The 21,726-nt window shown below is 38.1% G+C and overlaps 1 protein-coding gene across 14 annotated transcripts in view; it reads right to left on the bottom strand.

Annotated features, from left to right (window-relative positions):
* Positions 1-14,923, bottom strand: part of RBM26 (RNA binding motif protein 26) — a 91,623-nt gene extending 76,700 nt beyond the window's left edge. For 9 of the 14 annotated variants that reach the window (XM_019662156.1, XM_019662159.1, XM_019662157.1 and 6 more), the window contains exon 1: positions 13,022-14,922. In XM_019662156.1, coding sequence (XP_019517701.1) covers positions 13,022-13,092 — 71 coding nt within the window. In that variant the 5' untranslated portion in view covers positions 13,093-14,922. Of the gene's footprint in view, positions 1-13,021 lie in introns of all 14 variants that reach the window. The other 5 variants (XM_019662162.1, XM_019662163.1, XM_019662165.1 and 2 more) reach the window with 2 other exon arrangements.
* Between the last annotated feature and the right edge of the window lie 6,803 nt (positions 14,924-21,726).

Below are 21,726 nucleotides of genomic sequence, written 5' to 3'. Positions count from 1 at the left end.
TGGAAAATTAAATTTTAAAATACTCTTATAAAACAACACATATTCAAGAAAAAAAACCTAACAAAAGATTTTAGGCCGTCACACAGAAAATTACAAACACTGCTAGCAGAAATGAAATAAGACTTATATAAATGGAGAGAGATACCACATTACTGGAATGAAAAAATAAATACAAAGATATTCTTCCTTCTAAAACTGATTTCTTCGTTCAACAAAATCCCTATCAACAATCACACAGGCTTTCTTGTAGAAATTGACAGGGTGATCCTCACCTTTAGAGAGAAATGCAAGAATTTTGCCTAACCAACACAGTCTTTAAAAATGACAAACTTGGAGAACTTACATAAACTGATTTCAATACTTACTATAAAATTAGTTAGCTCTAGACAATGTAGTATAATCATCAGAATAAACAAATATCACTGTACCGACACAGAATCCAGAAACAGACTCACACATATCCAGTCAACTGATTGTCAACTAAGATGCAAAGTCATCCAATGGGGAAAATAAAGTATTGTAAGTATTTTCTGGAAAAATTGATAACATCCATATTAAAGGAAATAAAGAACCATTAGCCCTATGTCATTCCATACACGTTTTTTAAAAAATTCATTTGAGATGACAAATAAGACTTAAACATAAAACTCAGAGGCAAAACATTTCTAGAACATAGAATATTTTCATGATCTTGGAGGAGACAAAAGTTTCTTGGACATGAAAGCACTATCCATAAAAGAAAAATAAATTGGACTTAAAAAAATTAAAAATTTCTGCTCACAAAAAGACATCATTATATACAAGCCATACAGTGGGGAAAAAATACTTACAGTACATATATTACAAATCATCATTAAAAGACCGCCCAATTTTGAAAATAAGCAAGACTTAGAGACACTTTACAAAGAAAATATTATAGTCAATAAGCACACAAAAAGGTCCTCAACAGCATTAGTCATCAAGAAAATGCCAAATTAAAACCATAAAAAGAATTAAACTGTCAATTCAATAAAGTAAATACATCGACCCTATGACCCAGCAATTACTTTTCTAGATGTTCACCTACAAGAGAGAAAATATTTCCACAAAGAGTAAATAAGAATATTTATAGCAGCCATATACATAAATGCCAAAGTTAGAATGTGGTTTCCTTTGTTGGGGAAGGAAACTAAAACCTAGAAAGGGGCGCAAGAGAACATTCCAGAGAATGTTCCAGATTTTGTTTTATATGGTGATTACACAGGTGTATATAACACGTCAAAACATATCCAACTTATCTGTGTATGTTAATTATGTGTGGTCAAGATATACACCCTACTACTATTTGTCCAATTCATCAATAAAGAACAGTTAAATAATTATGGTATATCCATTACACTAAAATACTAGGCAGCCTTACCAAAAAAAAAAAAAAAGGGGGGGGGGGGCCTGATACCAATTATGTATAAAAGGATAAAGAANGGGGGGGGGGAGCCTGATACCAATTATGTATAAAAGGATAAAGAAGAATACATAAAAATATTTGGTTGTATGTTGGTAAAATACCTCAGGAAGAATCAGTGAGTTAACAGATCTCAAATGTATTCCTTCATTTCATAAACCCACAGAATAGTAAATATGACTTCAAGTTAAAAATAACTTTTACCTGTTCCAGAAGTGGACTGAAAAGAATTTTTCCACAGAAATAAGGTAGTGGGGGTGGGGGGAGGTTAGTGAGTAAGTATGGTAGAAAGGGTTTACCAACCACCCATTTCTCTTTTCTTTTATTCTCTGGGACTAAGGAAGCAGGAGGGGCCGGCCAAGTGGCTCAGTTGGTAAAGAGCACAAGCTCTGAGCAACAGGGTCACTGGTTTGATTCCCAAATGGGCCAGTGAGCTGTGCCCGAGCTGGCAGGATGGCTCAGCTGGTGAGAGCACGTGCTTCTGACAACAAGGTTGCCTGTTCAACTCCCGCATGGGATGGCGGGCTATGCCCACCCACAACTAAGACTGAACACAGTACCTTGAGCTGAGTGGCCACGTGCTGCCGACAGGCGGCCGAATGGCGACTGGACTTGGAGCTGAGCTAGCTGCGCCCTCCACAACTAAGACTGAAGGACAACAACTTGGCTGTTCCCCTTCCCCAACACTGCTCCCCTTCCCCAATCCCCCAATAAAATCTTAAAAAACAACAAAAGAAAGAAGGAGGAAGAAAAAAAATTCCTAAAAGCCATTTACAATAGCTCACGTTTGACTTAGTCATGCTCAATGTGTACACATCAAACAGAATATCTTATTTTCCATTTTTCTCATAATACTATTCCTTTCTCTTGGTTTATACATATAAAATAATTTTATTTGAGAAGTACTGTAAGGCACAGATAATGAAGTGCTAAAACACAGAAAATGCTAAATTCATTTTCACTGCTCAGCTCTTAGATGGAAAAGCCAAGTAAGGCTGCAGCAGTGAAATGTGGCAATGAACATCAACTCAACAAACTTTAAGGGGGTGAAGAGGATAATGAAAAATAATTTTGCCAATAATTAATTACAGAAAAACTCTTCTACCAGCTGTAATATTCATCAGATTAGGATTACCATACATTTCTTTTATGTGCAACCCCATGGAAGTCAGCAATTGTGAACACAGCAGCATCCAACAATACATTAATGAGCAAATGTTAATACTCTTCAATGTTCTTTCCCCCTAGAAAAAAGCACTTAAACTCTAGCTAATCTGAAGGTGTTATAAAATAAAAAAGAGAAATAGACCTAGAGATTAGTAAACCTTCCATTTGCTCACATATCTGCTTCTCTGAAATAAAATTCCAGGTAAAATATGGTATATGTCATATGGCTCTTCCCTTCGCTTTTAGCTGGATTTATCATAAACAGCTTTCTGGAAGAACTGGAATCAAACTTGACCTTTGAGTTCAATATATAAAGGAAATGGAGACAGGCAAGACATCATAATGCACAAGGCGGCTCTGAAATCGAAATGTCTTGTTTTTGGGCCGGCCGAGTGGCTCAGTTGGTTAAGAGCTCGCTCAAGAGTTTGAACTTCGAGCAACAGCAGTTCGAGTACAGCCCGAGCAAAAGAAATGTCTTGTTTTGAATCCTGTCTCCATCATTTATTAGCTATGAAGTGTATTACTTAATCTTCCTAAAACTCAATTTCCTCATCTTTAAAACTGGGATAACAGAATCTTGCTCACACAATGTTAGCATTCATTGAGTGATCATATGCTATCTACAACTTAGAAGTTGAAAGAAAAGGAACAGTAGAAACAACATGATGCAGAATCACAATGAAAAGTTCAGCTTTGCTGAAATTAAGACTCATGTAAAAAATAGGAAGATATAAGATGGAAAGATAATTTAAAGCAGATTAGAGTTCTGAAAGCCAAGTGGAAAAGTATGCAATTTATTTAGGAGTGCTACAGGTTTTGATCAAACAGTAGGATATAAACAAGGTTGGGCATTCATGATCGAACTGGGACAAAGGACTAGAGATAGGAAGGTTTGTTAGGAAAACAACTGCAATGGTTTAGATAAAAAGTATGGGGACCCCTACTGAGCAGTGTCCTAAGAATTAAGAAAGACAGAATCCAATGATTAACTGAATGGGGAAAAATAAATAAAGAGAGAAGTCAAAAAATAAAATATCAAGCACGCATGGACAAAAACGGGGTTCTATAATAAAACTGATAAGTCCAGTAACAGAAAAGTAACCTCACAGGATGATCTGGTCATAAATTCCTAACTGGGCAGGTCATGATGGATAGTCACACCCCAGGCATATATCTTCTTTAGTAGAAGGTTTTTTAGTGAGCCCTGTCCATTGCTCATTTAGGTTAATACACCTCTAAAATGCCAGCAGCAATCCTCTTTTCCAGACCCCTGGAAGGTGTAACCACCCTAAAGGGAGCACATAATCTTATTAACCATCCTATGCCTTGTTTTTGCCTACCTTTATGTAACCTTCCTTATGTTTCCTCCCTAATTCCAAATGTAGAAAAGAAACTGCAAAACTGTTCTCAGGAGCATTTGAGATCTTGCTTCGCAGTACATGTCAGTGTGGGCTCAAATAAACTCACAAAAATTGGACGCTTCTTACATCAACATTTACCTGGCACGGTCGGAAGGATTCCAAAGAAACCCAAGAGCCACCTTGCAGACACAGACCTGGACCTGATGCTAAGTACCAGCAAGAGCCTAGTGTGTCTGACCAGCTCCCACTTTGCACTGGGTGAACTTGGGTAAGTTTTCTCTCGGAATCCCAGACTTCCTTGCTTTAAATAGCAGGTCCTGACTTTATTTGAGCTGTCCTTAGAAAATACTCGTGGTGGATAAGGGTTGAGATAACCCAGGGAAAGGAGAAAAAAAATGAGTGGCTGCTTTTAATTTCAGTTTTTTAATTGGATTGTTTACTGAGAGTCTAAACAAAATCTCTGCTAGTTAAATAAGAAACTGAACATGCAAAGCCAGCGGGAGCCTGGAGTTCGCGTTTCTTTAAGGAATGCAGGGCACCCTGAAATGGGTTCACTCTGAGAGAGGGGCCTGTGCCTTTGGAAGGCATTGCAGTTTGGGCAGTCTGGTAAGCTCTCGCTGGTCCTTGCTTGGATATTCTTAGGTGACTAAGAACCTTTGAAGAGTTGCCTGAGGATAAATTTCTTCTAGAACAAAAAGCAGTCCTATAGAGATATCCACTGCATTTGGCTCATTTGGAGATGTGCATATAAAGGGTGGTTTTCCCCAGTTTATTCAGATTCTACAGATCGTAAAATTAACATGGGAAATCATGCCTCCAAGGTCAACAACCCCCACAGCCAGCCTCCCCTTAATACTAAGATGGCTAAGATAAGGATCCTCCCATACTTCTAAGTTAATCCTTTCACACACAATTAGAAAAAAGCCAGCTATAAAATTAGACAGAATGAATGGAAAGCATACTTAATTGGTCTCTCAAAGCTTAAAATATAGGCTGTATAATAGATAAATGGATCAATTTATGATATTGTTTAGGGGCAACCCAATTCTTTGAGGTGTTAAAAACAGTTGACCTTATTTTAAAAGGGAGAATGTCATTTGGAACTGGACTTGTCAAGGATAGACATAAATTGTAAATGCCTCCAAAACAAAATTTGGATCCAACTGTTCTTTTATACACTCGTCAGTTTTTCTTATGCTGAAAGGTTTCTGCTTGCATTTGTCTGTATGTGTGTCTACATATGTTATGTTGTAAATGTGAGATAACTTTCTACCTCTGGATGGCATTATGAAAATTAATTTAAAGGCATGTATTAGTAAGGACTGGGTATTCTAAAATTCTCAGAAATACAGAAACTAACGCAAATGCTTTTCAAGTTCCCAGGATAAAAGGTTAATCCACAGTAAATAAAAGTTTAAGTTTCTTGGCTTAAGTAAAACAGACATGTCTTTTGAGTTACTGATATTAAATACTTTACCAGCATTTTACAAAAATAAGTCCATGTTAATAAATTACTTTAATGTCTGTGAAATATGATTCTAGAGGTTACAAAATGTCTCCATAAATTTGACTTCTTAGTTTTTACTAGAAATTGAAGTTTTAAGGGTTAAAATCTCAGTACATGTAGGAATAACTTTGCTGTGTTCCAGAAGGGCCCTGGAACACCTCAAAAGATTTGTTCTCTCCTTACAAAATAACTTTTAAACTAATCAGGCTTGTTTTTTGGGGTTTTTTTTTTTTATGTTGAATTGCATGGGAAGCTTTATAAAATAAGTAATGAAAAATATTGGGGGAGAAGGGGGACACTGTATGGGTAAACAATGGTTATAAATTAAATGAATAGTTGGGACTATGGAAAACCCAAGACAGCCGCTTGGTTCTTCCAGGCAGTCTGGCAAACCCCCGTTTTCAGTTTTTACATTCCTTCATGCATTATAGTGCATTTAAGCTGGACTTAAATGAAGGAAGTTATGAGATGACAATATTAAAAGGAGACATCTTGCACTATGGCCAAGGTTTGATAAAGTCACTTCAAGAAAATGCAAAATTGGTAACCGCTTCCTTTCACAGTGAGCTCCCAGGAGAAAAACACTTTAAAGATCACTGATTGCCACCTGGAAATTTCATTCATGAGAAAGGACATCAAATAAAAGACTCTCTCCAATCTCATTGGAAGTGACATTAGGCGCCCAACTGTGAAGGGACATCTACCCAGTCTCAGTACTCACCTCCTCCTATAACAGGCATCACAACTCCTCTAGGATGAGAAGTTACTGTTATCAGAGGCACATAGCTATTCCAAGACACTGACAAAGTATGTAATACCTACAGATTGATGTTGAATTCAGAAACCATTTTGTTTGTCTTTACTTGCCAGCTAATAATATTAGCCATAAGTTATGCTTATTCTTTAGGTTTTTTTTACACTGTCCAGCTATTTATGATTACTAAAGATGTATACTTGTAAGATAACGTTTAATACTTTTTATGGTTTATGTAAATGTTATACTAGATGCAAATTACAGAAAAATAAAACATATGGCAAAAACTTGGATCATGATAGTTCAAAGGATAGAAGTGATCCAGAGTGTTTTTTGCAATGAAGGCCATAAGACCTGACTGCCTTCCATTTATTTATCTGCCCTTCTCTTTTGGGAAAATTTGGCCTCAACTCACATCCCATGGTTCCAGAACTGCCCCATTGCCAATGATCCACTGATTCAACAAGGCGACATCGATACTGAGTTTTCCTAGAAATGAGCTTTCCTAGTGCTGACAGACCATTATCTGACCAAAAGGTTGGTCATCAATGCATCCTTCAGATTGATTTATGACCAAAAGGGGTAATCATGGATGAAAAGGGAATTCTGAAATAAAACTGACAAGCCCAGTGATGGAAAGTAACCTCACAGGATGATCTGACCATAAACTCCTAACTGGGCATGTCATAGTGGGTAGTCATGGCCCTGGCTTATAACTTATTAAGTAAAAGGCTTTTAAGTAAGTCCTATTCATTGTTCTTGTGCATCTAGGTTAACACACCTTTAAAATACCAGAAGTGATCGATCCTCTTTTCCAGGCTCTTGGAAAACCACCCTCAAGAGAGCACATAATCTTAACTGTCCTGTAGTACTTGCTTTCTCCTTCCGCCATTAATCTTCCTTATGTTCCCTCCCTAATTCCAAATGCACAAAAGAAACTACAAAACTGTCATTTGCAGGAGCATTTGAGATCTTGCTTCCGGGCAGTGCCATCAAGTTGGATCAACTAAACTCTCCTAAAAATAAAAATTCTCTACAGGTTTGGATACTTCTTACGTTGACACCTGAATCATTAAGAGAAATGAAATAGAAATAAGTGAATTGAGAGAACATTTATTTTCAGAAACATAGTTTGAAGTTCAGATAAGAGAACCAGGTGGATACACAGCTAGCAATTGTAGGTGAAAGCTTTTAAGGCTTTGAAATGCAGTTAAGTCAAACATGCATATGTGAAAAATAAACGCATAGAGGTTTTCTTGGAAAAGGTCTGAAATTCAATGCAAATGTGTATGTAGTATATACAACATCCAAAAAAGGAAGTCTTTCATCAAACTTTCTAAGAATCTACAATACACACACAAAAAAGTTTTTACAAACTACTGGCATGGATTATAATAAAAACCATCCATGGGAATGAAGGTAGATGAGATGTCAGGAGTGGAAATGGTTGTGAAAAAGTTATGGAAACAGCTTGCAAAATACAATTGAAAGGCAAGAAAAAGAACCAACGGGAATAGGACTGATTTGACAAGAACCAAAGTACATATTAGGGAATTTAAGACCTCAGAAGTTTAAATAAACAAAAAAGAAGGCAGCATCAACATTGTCCAATATTATACACATAGGTCAAAGAATATTTATATAAAATCTTTACATTTAGTACAAATAAATCACTGAGGTAAGCAATTTTGGTTGAATATAAGCAGAAAAAAACTATTAATATATTGTAAAGCATTAAGAAGTAAATGGTTGGGGGCAAATGAGTGAAAAATTAAAGACTGACTACTATTCAAGATTTACCAGTGAAAGGAAAAGAAAGCTAGCATGAAAGGAGAAAAGTATGATTTATTTTTAGCTACTATTATTGCTGAGTTTTTCTACCTTAAGAAATGGAAGACTGACTTTCTATATATGCCCAAAGGAGTCTGTAGAAAGGGAAAGATCAAAGGAGAGACACAGGAGTAAAGTTCAGGAGTAACAAGATCACCTTTCAGTTCTTCCTGTAAAACAGGAACAAAAATAAATTTTAACGTGGTGAGAAAGGTGTGGGTGAACAGGGAAAAACTACAAAAACCCAAAGAGGTTTCTTTCTTACACTCTAAAACAATGATGATAATGATGCTTTAGAATTTTGCTCCTTTAAAATAACACCAACTACTATGAAAATGTTAATAGTAAAAAAGTGTATAAAGTAATAGGAAAGAACACACTGCATTGTATAGTAGTAAATTAAAAACATGACTCCAGAGTCAAAAAGCATGAGTTTAAATCACTGTTTAGTCACATGCTATAGTTAACTGTGTTAACTCTGGGCAAGTATCTTAACTTTGTGCCTTAGTGCCTCAGTGTCATCACTTGCAAAATAGAGGTAACAGTGCTTACCTCATAGAATTTGGAAGTAATCCAAAGCTTTTAAGAATGCATACAAATGTTAGGTGATAGTGGCAGCAGCAACTGTAGTGATAATATGAACAGCAGCAGTAGTAGTAACGTAACCTATCTGTGTTTAATCAGCCAGTTATTTAAGGAAGGAGGGAAGGGCTAGGCTCTAAAAAATATGCCTCATTCAATCCTTTCAACTACAGAAGGAAACAATCAACTACAGAAGGAAGCAAGTATAATGCTCCCTATTATACCAATAAGGAAAGGAGAGGTTCATCAGCCTAGATTATTCAGTTAATGGCAGAACTAAGATTTGAACACTGGTCTATGTGGACACAAGACTCAATTTCCTTTCATTATACAACACTACCTTCAGAGCACTACACAGCACACACAATTAGACATTCTTCACTGCTGAAATCATAAAATCTGGGCACATGATTAAGTCTATCTGCCTTTCAATTTTGTATTCTGAAAAATTAAGGGGTTTCATTAGATCTTGAGGTTTTCCTTCAGCTAAAACAGTTCATGATTTTATTAAATTACCACCTTGACTGGCGTGTAAACTCATAAAGTTTTAAAATATAATAGAAAACCTTTTCTGTTTAAAAAACAAAAACAGAATAATTGAACATCAAAAAAAAAAAGCTTAAATTTTTGTCGAGGACTTCACATCAAAAAACCTGAATGTTACAGGAAAGACCGATATCGAATTTTATTATTAGCAAGTATGACTAAGCAAATATTTGAAAGAACAAAACATCAATCTTAAGTATTTCAAGATGACAATTTTAACACCGACATTTTCAATAATTTACGAAAAACCACACACACAAAAACCATGATATACCTACAGACCTTATAATCAAATAAAAGACAGATCTATCAGCTTTTATTTCATGCTGAAACTGCAATCATGTTTTGTTTTGTTTTTTTCCCATGTCAACCTGAAAACTCTCCTGCCCTAAAACCCTTCACTGGCTTCCTACTACCCTTCACTGACATTCAAAATCCTTAACATGACTCAACACAGTTACATGATCTGGCTCCTCTCTTTGCAGCTATCCAATGCTATTCTTCCCCTTGCTTTTTTTCAGTTTCCTTCAGTTTCTCCAAGATGCCTTTCTTCTTTCATTTTTAGGACTTTCATCCAATCTGTTCTTCAGAACCTACAGCTCTCCATTCCCATCCTTTTGTCGCAGCAAAAGGCTGAGATCAAATGTAATCATGACGGGACAGCCTTTCCTGACCTCCCAGACATATATTTTGATAACATTCTCGACTTCATTACACTCACTAGTCTTGTAATTATTTGTTCAACATCTGTATTCCCTGCTAAATGGTAAACAATATGAAGATGGTCATTTCATATCGGTTTCTACTATTTTCCCAATAGCTAACACATTGCTTAGCAGAGTACATTAAGTGCTCAATAAATGTTTGCTGAATTAATACATTCAAAATGTGGGGCAAGTCCAAAACCACTTTTTAGGTAAGTCCTATACAAGTATGTGTTACATCCCACCCTTGGTGTTTCAAATGTTCCTCCCTCCAATAGGTGCTATTTGGCAATTATAAAGTTTTCAAGCAAGCAAGCAAATAAATAAATAAATAAATAAATAAATAGATAAATAGATCCCTTTAGATAACCAACACATCTTAGTTTCACAAAACCAAGGTTAGAAACCACAGGTCATAAGTAATTGGAATCAGCTTTAAAAGTCATTATCTAAAAGAATTCACCTGAAATGCAATTAGAGGACAGGAACTTGGATATAAGGGCTCAATTTTACCACAACAATGTATGTTGTAAAAGGACCAATCCCAATTTCTACCACTGTCAGGCTCTACTAGTAGTGTCTTATTTATTCCAACAGTAATGACTGCAGTGCTACAGTCATCTGAATAGGCTACAAAACCTGGAATATACTTTATTAAAACTAAAGAAAAATAAGCATACACACTAAGTAGCTATAATCTTTTAAGTTAGTGGAAAAAAAGGAAATGGTAGTAAAGCTGATAAGTAATTTAAAAACTGAAGGCTCAAAAAAGAAATGCTGTTTTGACTCGTAATATTTTTAAGTTTTCTGTTCACCTAATACTTATTGAATGCTAATTACAAAGCAGACAGTGTTCAACGATTTTAATACATATTCATTACTTTCCCCATTTTAGAGATAAGGAAACAGAGGCACTAAATTAAGTAACTTACCCAATATTACACAGCTGGTAAGTGGCACCGGAAGAATTTAAAGCCAGCCATTCTGGCTGCAGAGTTCTCGCCCTCAATCACTATACAGTGCTGTCCACTCTCTTTCCAAACTACTGAAATAGGGCTTCTATCTACACCACCCCACTCCAGTGAAACTATTTTGCCAAGGCCACCAATGATTTCTACTTTGCCAGATCCAAGGGCCACTTCTCTGCCTCCATCTTTTGCATCCATTCTGCAGCATCCCATCAAGTTGACAACTTGTCTCTTTTGTCATACATTTCTTTAGTGACATATGTCCCAATTTTCTTCCTATCTCAGACCAGGGCTCTCTTCTCTTCCCTATCTACACATTCTTCCTAGTAAAGCTCCCATAATCCCATGAATTTAAACACTATCTGCATGGTTCCAAATTTCTCTAGTCCTGGCCTGAGTTCCAAACTCATATACCCAAATACCTACTTGACATCTCACTTTGATGTAGAACACCTTATACTTAATGATCAAAACCAACATCCCACCCTCCTTCCCTCAACCTGTTCTCTCCCAGCCTTCTTTACCATCATCCACCCAGTTGCTTAGGCTAACTTCTGTTGTCATCCTTGAGTTCCCTTTCCCTCATCTCCCACATGCAATCCATCAGGAAGTTCTATCAGATCTACTTATAAAATATATTTAGTTCTGTCTCCACTATCACTTTAATGCAAACGACCTACATCTCTGCCTACAATACCCTTCAGAATGGTCTCCTTGCTTCCATTCTTGCCCCCTTAATCTCCATGAAGCAGGCAGAGTAAAAACAAAATCAAATCAGTCCTTGCCTGCTTTAAATCATCTAATGTCTTCTGATTGTAATTTAAACAAAATCCTAGCTGTAGACCATGGCCTAGAAGCTCTTACATGATTTGGCCCCTGCCTACTTCTCCAACTTCATGTCTTTCCATTTTCTCCCTTACCACAAGTTTCCTTGTAGCCATAACTGCCTTTTTTTGCCTTGGAACACACCGATTATTTCTGCTACAGGGCCTTTGCACTTTCTGTTCCTTCTGCAAAGAACATTCTTTTTGCAGACTTGCACGCAGATGGTTCCTTCTTCCCCTAAGGTGTTGCTCAAATGTCACCTCCTCTGAGGCCTTCTAATCACTCTTTTACACAATCCTGTATTATTACAACTGTCACTGCTAATTACCTGAAGTTATATTATTTGCATGTTTATTATGTCTTGTCCACTTTGGAATTTGAAAGCTCTTATCCCCAAAGCCTCCCACAATACCTAGCGGGTGCTTAATAAATGTATTAAATGAGTGGATTTTCCCCACTGCATTTTAAGTTGCTTATTGCAAATCAACCAATTCTGATAAAGCACTTTGCGCATGATATATTTTTATGATGTAGTCCCAGATAAATCCTTAAAACACTCCTTATTTTACCAGTCTAAACCACCTCAGAACTCTGAACACCACCCCCTCCCCCAACACAGGCACACGCACGCGCGCGCGCGCGCGCACACACACACACACACACACACACACACACACACACAGTCCATCTATAGCATCCCACTTAAAACTGCTAAATATTCCATATGGATAGACCACATTTTCTTCCTCCTATCCAGGCGAACGAACGTGTAGGTGGGAAAAGGGAATTTTACTGAGCACCTCAGCACCTGTTACATCTTTAATCAGTTAAGAGCGGTGCCGATATGCCAGATAGCACATGGGAGACGTGGCCTTTCTTTCAGGCATAGTATTTAGGTAAAACGTTAAGTGGCTTAGGCTAGAACCCTCCAAATCCCTAATAAGGGCCATTCACTTTGTCTAAATAAACAAAGTAAAACCGTCTGTGGGCGGGAGACTATGCTCGGATTCACTAAAAGAAACCGATATGGGGACCCTCAGCAAACATACCGGTAAGTGTGTAAGTGTGTGTGTGTACGTGGGGTCGGTGTACATATAACGGGAAAACAAGACAGCACACAGTAGGTTCAATGACCAACTCAGCGATAAAAGTCAGCTCAGGGTCTCAGGAGTATCCAGACCTGGGAGCGAGGGTGGAAGAGGAGGAAACACAGAGCCCTGGGACCTCCGTTTACCGCTTCGGCCTCCACCGCAGACACCTGGGAAAACTGCACAGATCGGCGTGTCCGCCTGTTCCCCACTTCCATCCCTGCAAGGAGATAGCCCCGGATACTCACATGGGCTCGAGAGTCTTGCTGAGCCAGGACTTCAGTGCCTCGAAGTTTTCAATGATCATTTTAGAAACCATCCACAGCGGCCCCGAGGCCCGTCAGACGCCTCAGCCAGCCCAGGTCGCGGCCGCTACAGCCGCCGCTGCCCCCGCCCCCTCCTCCGCGCACCGTCCGCGTGGGCCGCGGTGGGAGGCGCCGGTGGTAGGCTCCCGCGAGCCCCAGTAGGTGAACACCTCCACGGAGACCGCCGCAGGCTGCAAGTCCCAGGGGTACCAGGGGCTCCTCTCCCCGGACCCCGGCCCGGTATGAGGCAGCAACGGTTTGCCCGGGCCCTCCCCCTTCCCTCCACCCCGCCGAATCTTTCTGGACTGGGAGCGCGGCGCGAGCCTAGACCCGGACTTTCTGTCAGCCTCGGGACCAGGTGCTTGTTGGCAACGCAGAAGAGGCAAAAGTGGAGAAAGCCAAGACGAAGGGCAGCTCAATGGGAATGATTCCGGGGGTCTTCCCGGCTCCCAGCACCCCCGAGAAGATGGCTGCCGATAAATCTCGCGAGAATTGATGAAGTCTCGCGATGACTCCTGGAGCCTGCTGGGAAGAGACGTAAGATCGGCGGAGAGCGCGCTAGAACAGTGCGGTCGTTCGGTTTTTGCGTGACTTGCGGCTTTTTGCGCCTTTTTTACGCTTTAATCCTCTTAAGGAATGAAGATTTTATTTGTTTTACAAGGAGGGAAAGACGACTGGTTTCAGAAACAGCGGGAGCCTCAGCGCATCCTCTGTAACAGTTGGCCGTGGCGCGTCAGCTGGAACGAACCTGCGGGCCGGGGCGCTCCTTGAGAGCATCCACACTGCTGGGTGCGGGGACGCAGGGCCTCCGGTTGGTTGCAGGTGTGCTGCGCTGTGCTGCTCCCCGTTTACCTGTATCCTGCAGTACTACGTTCTGTGTGTGCTGTGATGTGGACAGCTTCGGGAAGCACAAGCGGGTCTTACCAATGAGACCTCCAGAGGATTCGTGTTTTGTCCAGAATTACTTGGCTTGTTGGCAGAGTGCTAATGCCCCAAGTGAAAGATGAGATAACCTTGACAGTTCTCAGATAGTTTCCAACCATCTAAAACTCTGACTTTTCCCTCCCCGCTAAGATAAGAAAGTGTGTTTTTAATTATCTTCATTTAGAGGTGATCCTGCGCCAGGTCGGGAAACCACATACAATGAAAAGAGAGACCCTTCATATCAGCAGCCCAAATGAATGAACTTCCCTTCTCCTGTATGGTCAACTGAGTTTGCTTCCTGCCCGAGTTGTTCTATTTGCTATTGTTGACTACCATTAAGGTGCTAGGTGGAATTTTTGATAGGTCTGGTGCCCGTAAACTATAATCAAATGAAAACAATTCACAATATAAAGACACTCAGAATAAGTAGACCAATAAAAATTTCTTTATGGCAGACACTAAATTGTCGTTAAGAGCTCTGAGTTTATAATTTGCTGGAGTGAAGTGTCCTTAAGCAATAAGTGGAAAAAATTATCAAGTAAGAAAAGCTAAACATTTGTTTTAAAATATAGCTTATAGGATAGGATGCAAATTAGAATCTAGCTATTGAATAACCAGGATGTTGATTAAAGCAATTTAAGTGAAATAAGCCAAACACAAAAGAACAAATATTATATGATTACACTTATGTGAGGTACCTAGAGTAGCCAAACTCCTAGAGACAAAAGGTAGGATAGAAGTTGCCAGGAGTGGAAGGGGTAGGGAAGAATGGGGAGTTATTTTTTAATGAAGAAAGAGTTTCAGCTGCTCTAATAAAACTATCCTCTGCTACAAACTTAAAAAAAAAAAAAGTTTCAGTGTGGGATGATGAAAAGGTTTTGGAGATGGGCCGTGTTGATATTTTACAACAATGTGAATGTACTTAATGCCATTGAACTATACACTTGAGAATGGTTTAAATGGTAAATTTTATGTTATGTATATTTTACTGCAATAAAAGATGTTTTATAAATTTAATATTGCTAGTGGAAATGTAATATTCTAATTATTTAGCCTGGTTGTTTAATAGCCTTGCCACTGGCTGACTCCACCAATGTTTTCAACCTCATCACCAACTGTTCCATAACTCTGGCCTCCCACAGAGGAAACACTTCAGCAATTGCTAAAGGTGTAAACTGGAATCAGAGGACATACTATCATTTTCCTCTTAATAAGATCAAAATATTTCTGGTAAAAGAAAACATTTTGAGGAACCATCACTAACTCTTTATTAGGCACTCCATTTATACTGATAATTGACTGTATGACTCCATGTAGCAGTACTTCCATAGAAGGGGTCCAAAACAGTACAGAGTAAGACTAAGGAGTTGTGCTATTAATACACTGAATTCTTTATTTTGTTCCACATGAGAGAAAAAGTCCTTACATTTTTAGAAAAGCACTGTCCAATAAAACTATGTTCGCCCCATATATAATTTAAAATTTTCTAGTGGCCACATTTTTAAAAAGTAAACAAATAATATTTTATTTAGCTAAATTTATCCAAAATAGCATCATTTCACTATGCAATTAATATAAAAATTATTGAGATATTTGACTTTTTTTGTTGTTGTTACTAAGACTTTAAAATCCACTGTGTATTTTACACTTATAGCACATCTCAGTTCAAACAAGCCACATTACAAGGGCTCAAATACCCATGCTTTGCTAGTGGCTATTGTATTGGACAGTGTAACTAAAACTTTATAGAGAGTGTCTCATGTGGGCGTTTAACTGTGCCTGATGTCTGTTGTTTCAGTGTTGTCATTTTCCTCTGTACAAGTTCTGGCCCTCAGTAAGAATGGGCTTGACTTGCAAAAGCTCTCATTAAGGTTCTACATCATTACTTTTGTAATAGACAATTTTTCATAAGGCTACTAAGGAAATAGGAACAAAATGTAGAGGTGAACCTTCTGCAAAAGATTTATTCCTCCTCTCACTTCTATTAGCCAGAGAATAAAAGAGTGAAGAGGAGGACAAGGTATATACAGTTTTCTTCAGATTCTTGGCTTGAAGGACAGCAACATCTCCATAACAAATATTTGTTGAAAAAAAAAAAAGCCGTGAAATGAAATGACATGGCAGAGTCTTATATGACATCACAGAAGCTCTAAAGGGATCATATGCATGTAAGCATGTAAATACCTACTTCTCATGGAATTCCAAAATGGAGTTTGTGAATCTGCTTTGCTATCTCTTGGGGTGGTTTTCTTGAGGTATTTATCCTTACAATAGTTAGTGGGATGTCAGAGGTAGCATCACAAATGAAAGGAACCTCAGGAGTCTTGACTCAGTACGAGCTGTCAGACTCTCACCAGGTTATGGATTTTATTCTTCAGTGTTCATTCATTCAACAAATATATACTGAGAGCCTACTGTGTGCTATGAACTTCTCTAGGCCCTGGAGATACATATGTAAACAAGACCGGCAAGAACTTTACTCTCCTGGAATTTCTATGCTAGCTAGTCGGTAAGGCTTTCCCAGGGATCTTTTTGGTTTTTTGGGTTTCCCTGCCTTCACAGATTTTTTTTAAATGTTTTATTTATTTATTTTTTTAATTGGGGAGTTGGGGGGATGGGAAGAGTGCTGGGGAATTGGGGGAAGGGGAACAGACAAGTTGCTGTCGTTTTGTTTTTCAGTCTAGTTGTGGAGGACGTTGCTTCACTGGCCCAAGTTGGCACCATCATTGCGCTCTTCCCGGGCGAGGCAGATCAGTCGCCGGCTTCTGGACGGCTGCTCACTGCAGCTGCTGGCCGCTCACGCTGGCTGCTGGCTACACACGGTAGCCCATGGCAACCCACTGCCACAGGGGCTGCAGCCTACGCCGACGCCGGCGACTCATGGCAGCCCAGCTCCAGGTTGAGCTGTTGTTCAGCATCTGAGCTGTGGAGGGCAGTGTCACTGGCCCTCATATGTGGGATCCGAACCGGGGTGTTTTATTTTTATATTATGGAAAATTTTAAACATATACAAAAGCAGAAAGAAGTATACTCTTTCCCATCATTCAGTTTCTACAATAATCGACTCCTGGTCAATCTTACTTCAGTGATACTCCATCCTCTCCCCTTACTCCATTTCAAATTATTTTGCATCATTTCACTAACAGATGGTTTTTAATAATATAACATATTTTTGTTCTTCTGGATACTGAGATTTACATCTATCTGTCATCATCTGTGGCAGTTTGTGCAGGAGACTTTGGAAATGTGTGAATGTGTGTGTGTATCAATATGTAATACATGTATATATGCATATATATCTTCAACCTCCATCCAATCAACCATTAATATCTATTGAGTCTTCTTCCTAAACACACCTAAAGTGTATTCATTATCATCCAACCCAGACTATAGACTGCAGCCAAAGTAATCCATAAAAGCCCATTCTAATCATGGCACCATTTAAAACCCTTTATTGACTCCCCTCTTCCCAGGCTAAAGTATAAATTTATTACTAATAATATTTAACTGAAATTGTGTTTTATGGTATTAATCACTGTGCTCAGTGCTTTACATTCATTGTGTTAATCCTCACGATTTAGCATTCCCATTCTACAGCTGAGGAAATTAAGGCTTTGAGTTGCCCAATCATGGCAGAGATTGAACTCAGGTTGGTAAACAACAAAGACCACAGCTCTACCAGATTTCTCATCAATTGACCCCTGTGTAGCAATCCAGCTTCACATCTCACTTCTTTACCTTTCACACTACAATGCTGCCATACCAAAGTATTTGTACTTCCCCAAACGAACAGTGCTGCATTATGTAATAGACAACCTGGTATAAGCTGAAGAAACCATTAAAACAGGAACATAAATATATTTTTTAGAGAATTTGGGATTTCTCTCTCTTTTTTTTTAAGATTTTTTTTTTAATTGGGGAATTGGGGGATGGGAACAGCACTGAGGAATTGGGGGAACGGGGACAGACAAGTTGCTGTCGTTTTGTTCTTCAGTCTAGTTGTGTGGGATTTCTTTTAAAGTATTAAACATAATGATAAAAACCAGACAGAGGGACTTTCTCACATGTATTTTAGTTGGTATTTTTATTTTAAATTTCAAATGGAGGAACATTAAAATATTTTTGATGCATTGGGCCTATAAAATCCTTTATTCCTATAAACAAGCTATTTTTATTCTGGTGGTTTTTTTTTTTCCACACGGAGTCCCTTCTGTTTATATAACATTTATGATGCTCAATCCTATTCTTTACCAAACTCCTAATCATCCTTCAGGACTTCTCTTAAAACTTATTTCCTTCAGGAAGCCTTCCCTGAACAGGCTGAGTGTTCAAAGTGACTATCTCTGTGATACCTATATCACACTGTATTGTTTATATTTGTCTATCTTACATATTAAGAGATCTAGGTTCCTTGAAGGCAAAGCTTTTTTCTATTCACTGTTTTATTCCCAGTGTCTAGCATAATAGATAATACACTTTCCTTCTCCTGCAAACTTAGGCTTATTAGCTTGCCACAGCTAGGGAGAGTGCACACCATGAAGAGTTCAACATTTCAACACGTAGAAGTTAGGGAAGAATATCTATAGAGTTAGCCATAGGATGGCCTTGGCAGAAATTGGTCAGAATTTGTAAACTAGGAATTTGCTGGAACAATCAGTGGGCTTGTCTTTAGGACACATGACTTTGTATGGAGTTACTGTTAGGTAGCTTTGTCTGTGGTCTTATTTAGAACACCATGGGTCTGAATGAGCTGGTGTTAAGAGTCTGAACTTAGTTTGTCTTGCTTGTTATGGTTTTGTACAATTTTTCTCTTTTGTGAGTTATAATACAGTTTTGCAAGTTGTGGTTTCTGTTTCAGTCTTCAGTTTCCCCTCACATTTTAGTTGCCAGCTGAATTGGTGTTCTCTGTATCAGAAGAATAACAACAGAGTTCCCAATGTAGGCTGTTACAATATAATTTGATATATGCCACAATAGCAATATAAATAAGGTATATTGGAGTTAACAAGAAGCAACTTTTTTTAACTATCATTTTGTTGAAATCCTGCCATATGCAAGGCTCTACATACATTATGTATTAGGCAAGTTACATACATTATTTTATTTAATCCTCAACAACCCAATGAAGCTGGTCCTATTTTTCTTATCCTCATTTTAAAGTCAAGAAATTGAGATGCAAAAACATTAAATAACCCACTCAAGGTCACCCAGCTAAGAGACAATATATCTAGGAATTTATTAAACATTTGGTGGGTACCATCCTAGGTGCTCTATGTAAACTCCAAAATAGACACCTGGAGTGGCGGCCACTCTATCCTATTTCACTGTTGAAGAACCTGAGACATGGGGAAGTAAAGTAACTCACCTAAAATCACAGAGCTCATGACCACATCATAGAGGCAATTCAGACCCAGGTATCCTGGATCCATGGTCTCTGCACATCATCACTTTGTCTGCTACTTCTGTTGAGCCCTGTACTCCAAAGAAAACCACCGGAAATTGTGTAACACTTGCTGGGAGCTGAAGAAGCAATGATTGATTATCTATGAGAACTGCTTAGCTGAGATGTTCTGGCTTAGGGTCTCATGAAATTGCAGTTAAGATATCTGCTGGGGCCATAAGTCTTTGAAGTCTTGCCTGGAATTGGAGAACCTCCTTCCAAAATAGCTACTGGCAGAGTCCTCAGTTCCACAACATGTAGGCCTCTTGATATGGATGTGTAAGTGTCCTCATGATATGGCAGCTGGCTTCCTCCAAACCAGGCAATCCAAGAGAAAGCAAGTTGGAATCCACATTGTCTTATGAATTAACCTTGGAAATCTAACACCATCACTTCCATCACATTCTATTCATTAGCATCAAGGACAACTCACATTCAGGGGGAGGAGAATTAGGCCTCACCTTTGGAAAGGAGGTATATCAAAGAACTTGTGGACATACTTTAAAACCACTGTGCTACCCTTAGGCTGGGTGAATACTATAATGTATCTGTGATTCCTTCAGCAGTCTTAGCAGGGAATTGACTGGTTGCCTGCCTATACTGTAATACCTTGGGGGATAGAGACTTCGGTGGTGTGCTAGTTAATGTTTAGCAACTGGCTTTCTAGAAAACAAAATGGATGGCTATATATGTATATACATAAGTTTTACTAATATAAAGGACGTGCAGCATACAACTTATGAATAACAAAATGTACAACACTCTTTATTATAAATTCATACAACAAATTGGTTCTCACAAAATGTTTTGGTTGATTTTTGCCAAATGCTTGTATCTGTAACATGTGCTGCCTCACTTTCTTAGGTCTAGACAATCAACAAAACAATAAAGCCTAGCTCTGTAGCCCTTGCCAATTTCCATAGTGTAAATGTTCTCACCATAACCAATTTCAGGTTACTAACATGATATCATTGAATGCAGAGTTGGAAAGAGATTCATAGTAATACACCACTATATAGTATTTCCACTATACAGATAAAATAGATGTAAATCGCCTGAGGAGCATAAATAATAACAAAGGGGAATCATTGCCTTTTTAAATATAAATGTAATTTTAAGTTTAGATAATTTAGCTTTTAATAAAATTTGCATTTAACAAATAGCTTGCAAACTTCTTGAAAAATTAACAACCAGCTCTCATAGGCTGCTAAGAGCTGGTTCCAGCACACCATTGACTAGAAACACCTTTACCTTCTGCCACATGGGGGATTCCCAGTATTTCAACAATCAGAATTGAACACATGAACCAACCAAGGAAAACAACATCTGATGTAAGAAGCACCATTAGTTTGAGAGAGGAATATCAGTCAGAACAAACAAGGGGAAAATAGACAAAAAAGAGAGATGAAAACCTGAATTTTCTTTTAAGAGGCATCCTTAAAGAGATTTAAATACAACAGAAAAAAAATTAAAGAATTTAGTAGATTAACAGAAGGATAAGATGGTCACCACTGAGACACTAATCAATGATCTGCAAGGTAAAACTAGAAATCATAATACAAAAGAGGTAGCTTGTAATTTTGCGTAAATTAGTACATCATAGATTATGCTGTCATGACAAAGAGCAGTATTTATATATACTCAGAATTGTCATGTAACTCATTGCTTAACTATGCAAATATATTCCTCCTAGCTTGAAAATATGCATATAGTATTTTTAATCAATTAAATATTAATATACTAACACAACATCTAGGTTTTCTGGTTACTATAACTTAAAAGCCATAATAAATTTTTAAAAAACTAAAATTCTTCTGTACATATTGCCATGTATGTAGACATTTTTCCTGTATAACCCACTTAAAGTTGTACCATATTTAAGGATGTATTAAATAGGACAGGTACATACTGAATCAAGTTTTAACCTTGATATTCAAATGCTCATCTTGTCAATATTCATGGTATATTACTAGAACTTAAGACTTATAAGAGTATGAAAAACTGAGTTTTATTAAGCTACTCTCTTTAATATGGTAAAGGAATTAATAGAATTAACAATGTGTCAGTTTGTGTTACCTAAAACCAAAATATACTCTGATATGCTACTGCAGAGCCAGCAGAGGGAGCTCAAATGTTTTTGCTTTTTAACGTGCTAAAAAAAAATGAACGTTTAAAAGCTGTTGGATTTTCTAAAGCTGATGCTGAATAATACTGTATGTCAACTATAATTATATATACATATAGTCACGGGATGTGGAGTAGAGTGTGGGAGTGGAGTTAATGG

Source organism: Hipposideros armiger, unplaced genomic scaffold, assembly GCF_001890085.2.
Source record: "Hipposideros armiger isolate ML-2016 unplaced genomic scaffold, ASM189008v1 scaffold_368, whole genome shotgun sequence".
Taxonomy (NCBI): Eukaryota; Metazoa; Chordata; class Mammalia; order Chiroptera; family Hipposideridae; genus Hipposideros; species Hipposideros armiger.
This window is presented reverse-complemented; position numbering and strand designations above follow the sequence as displayed.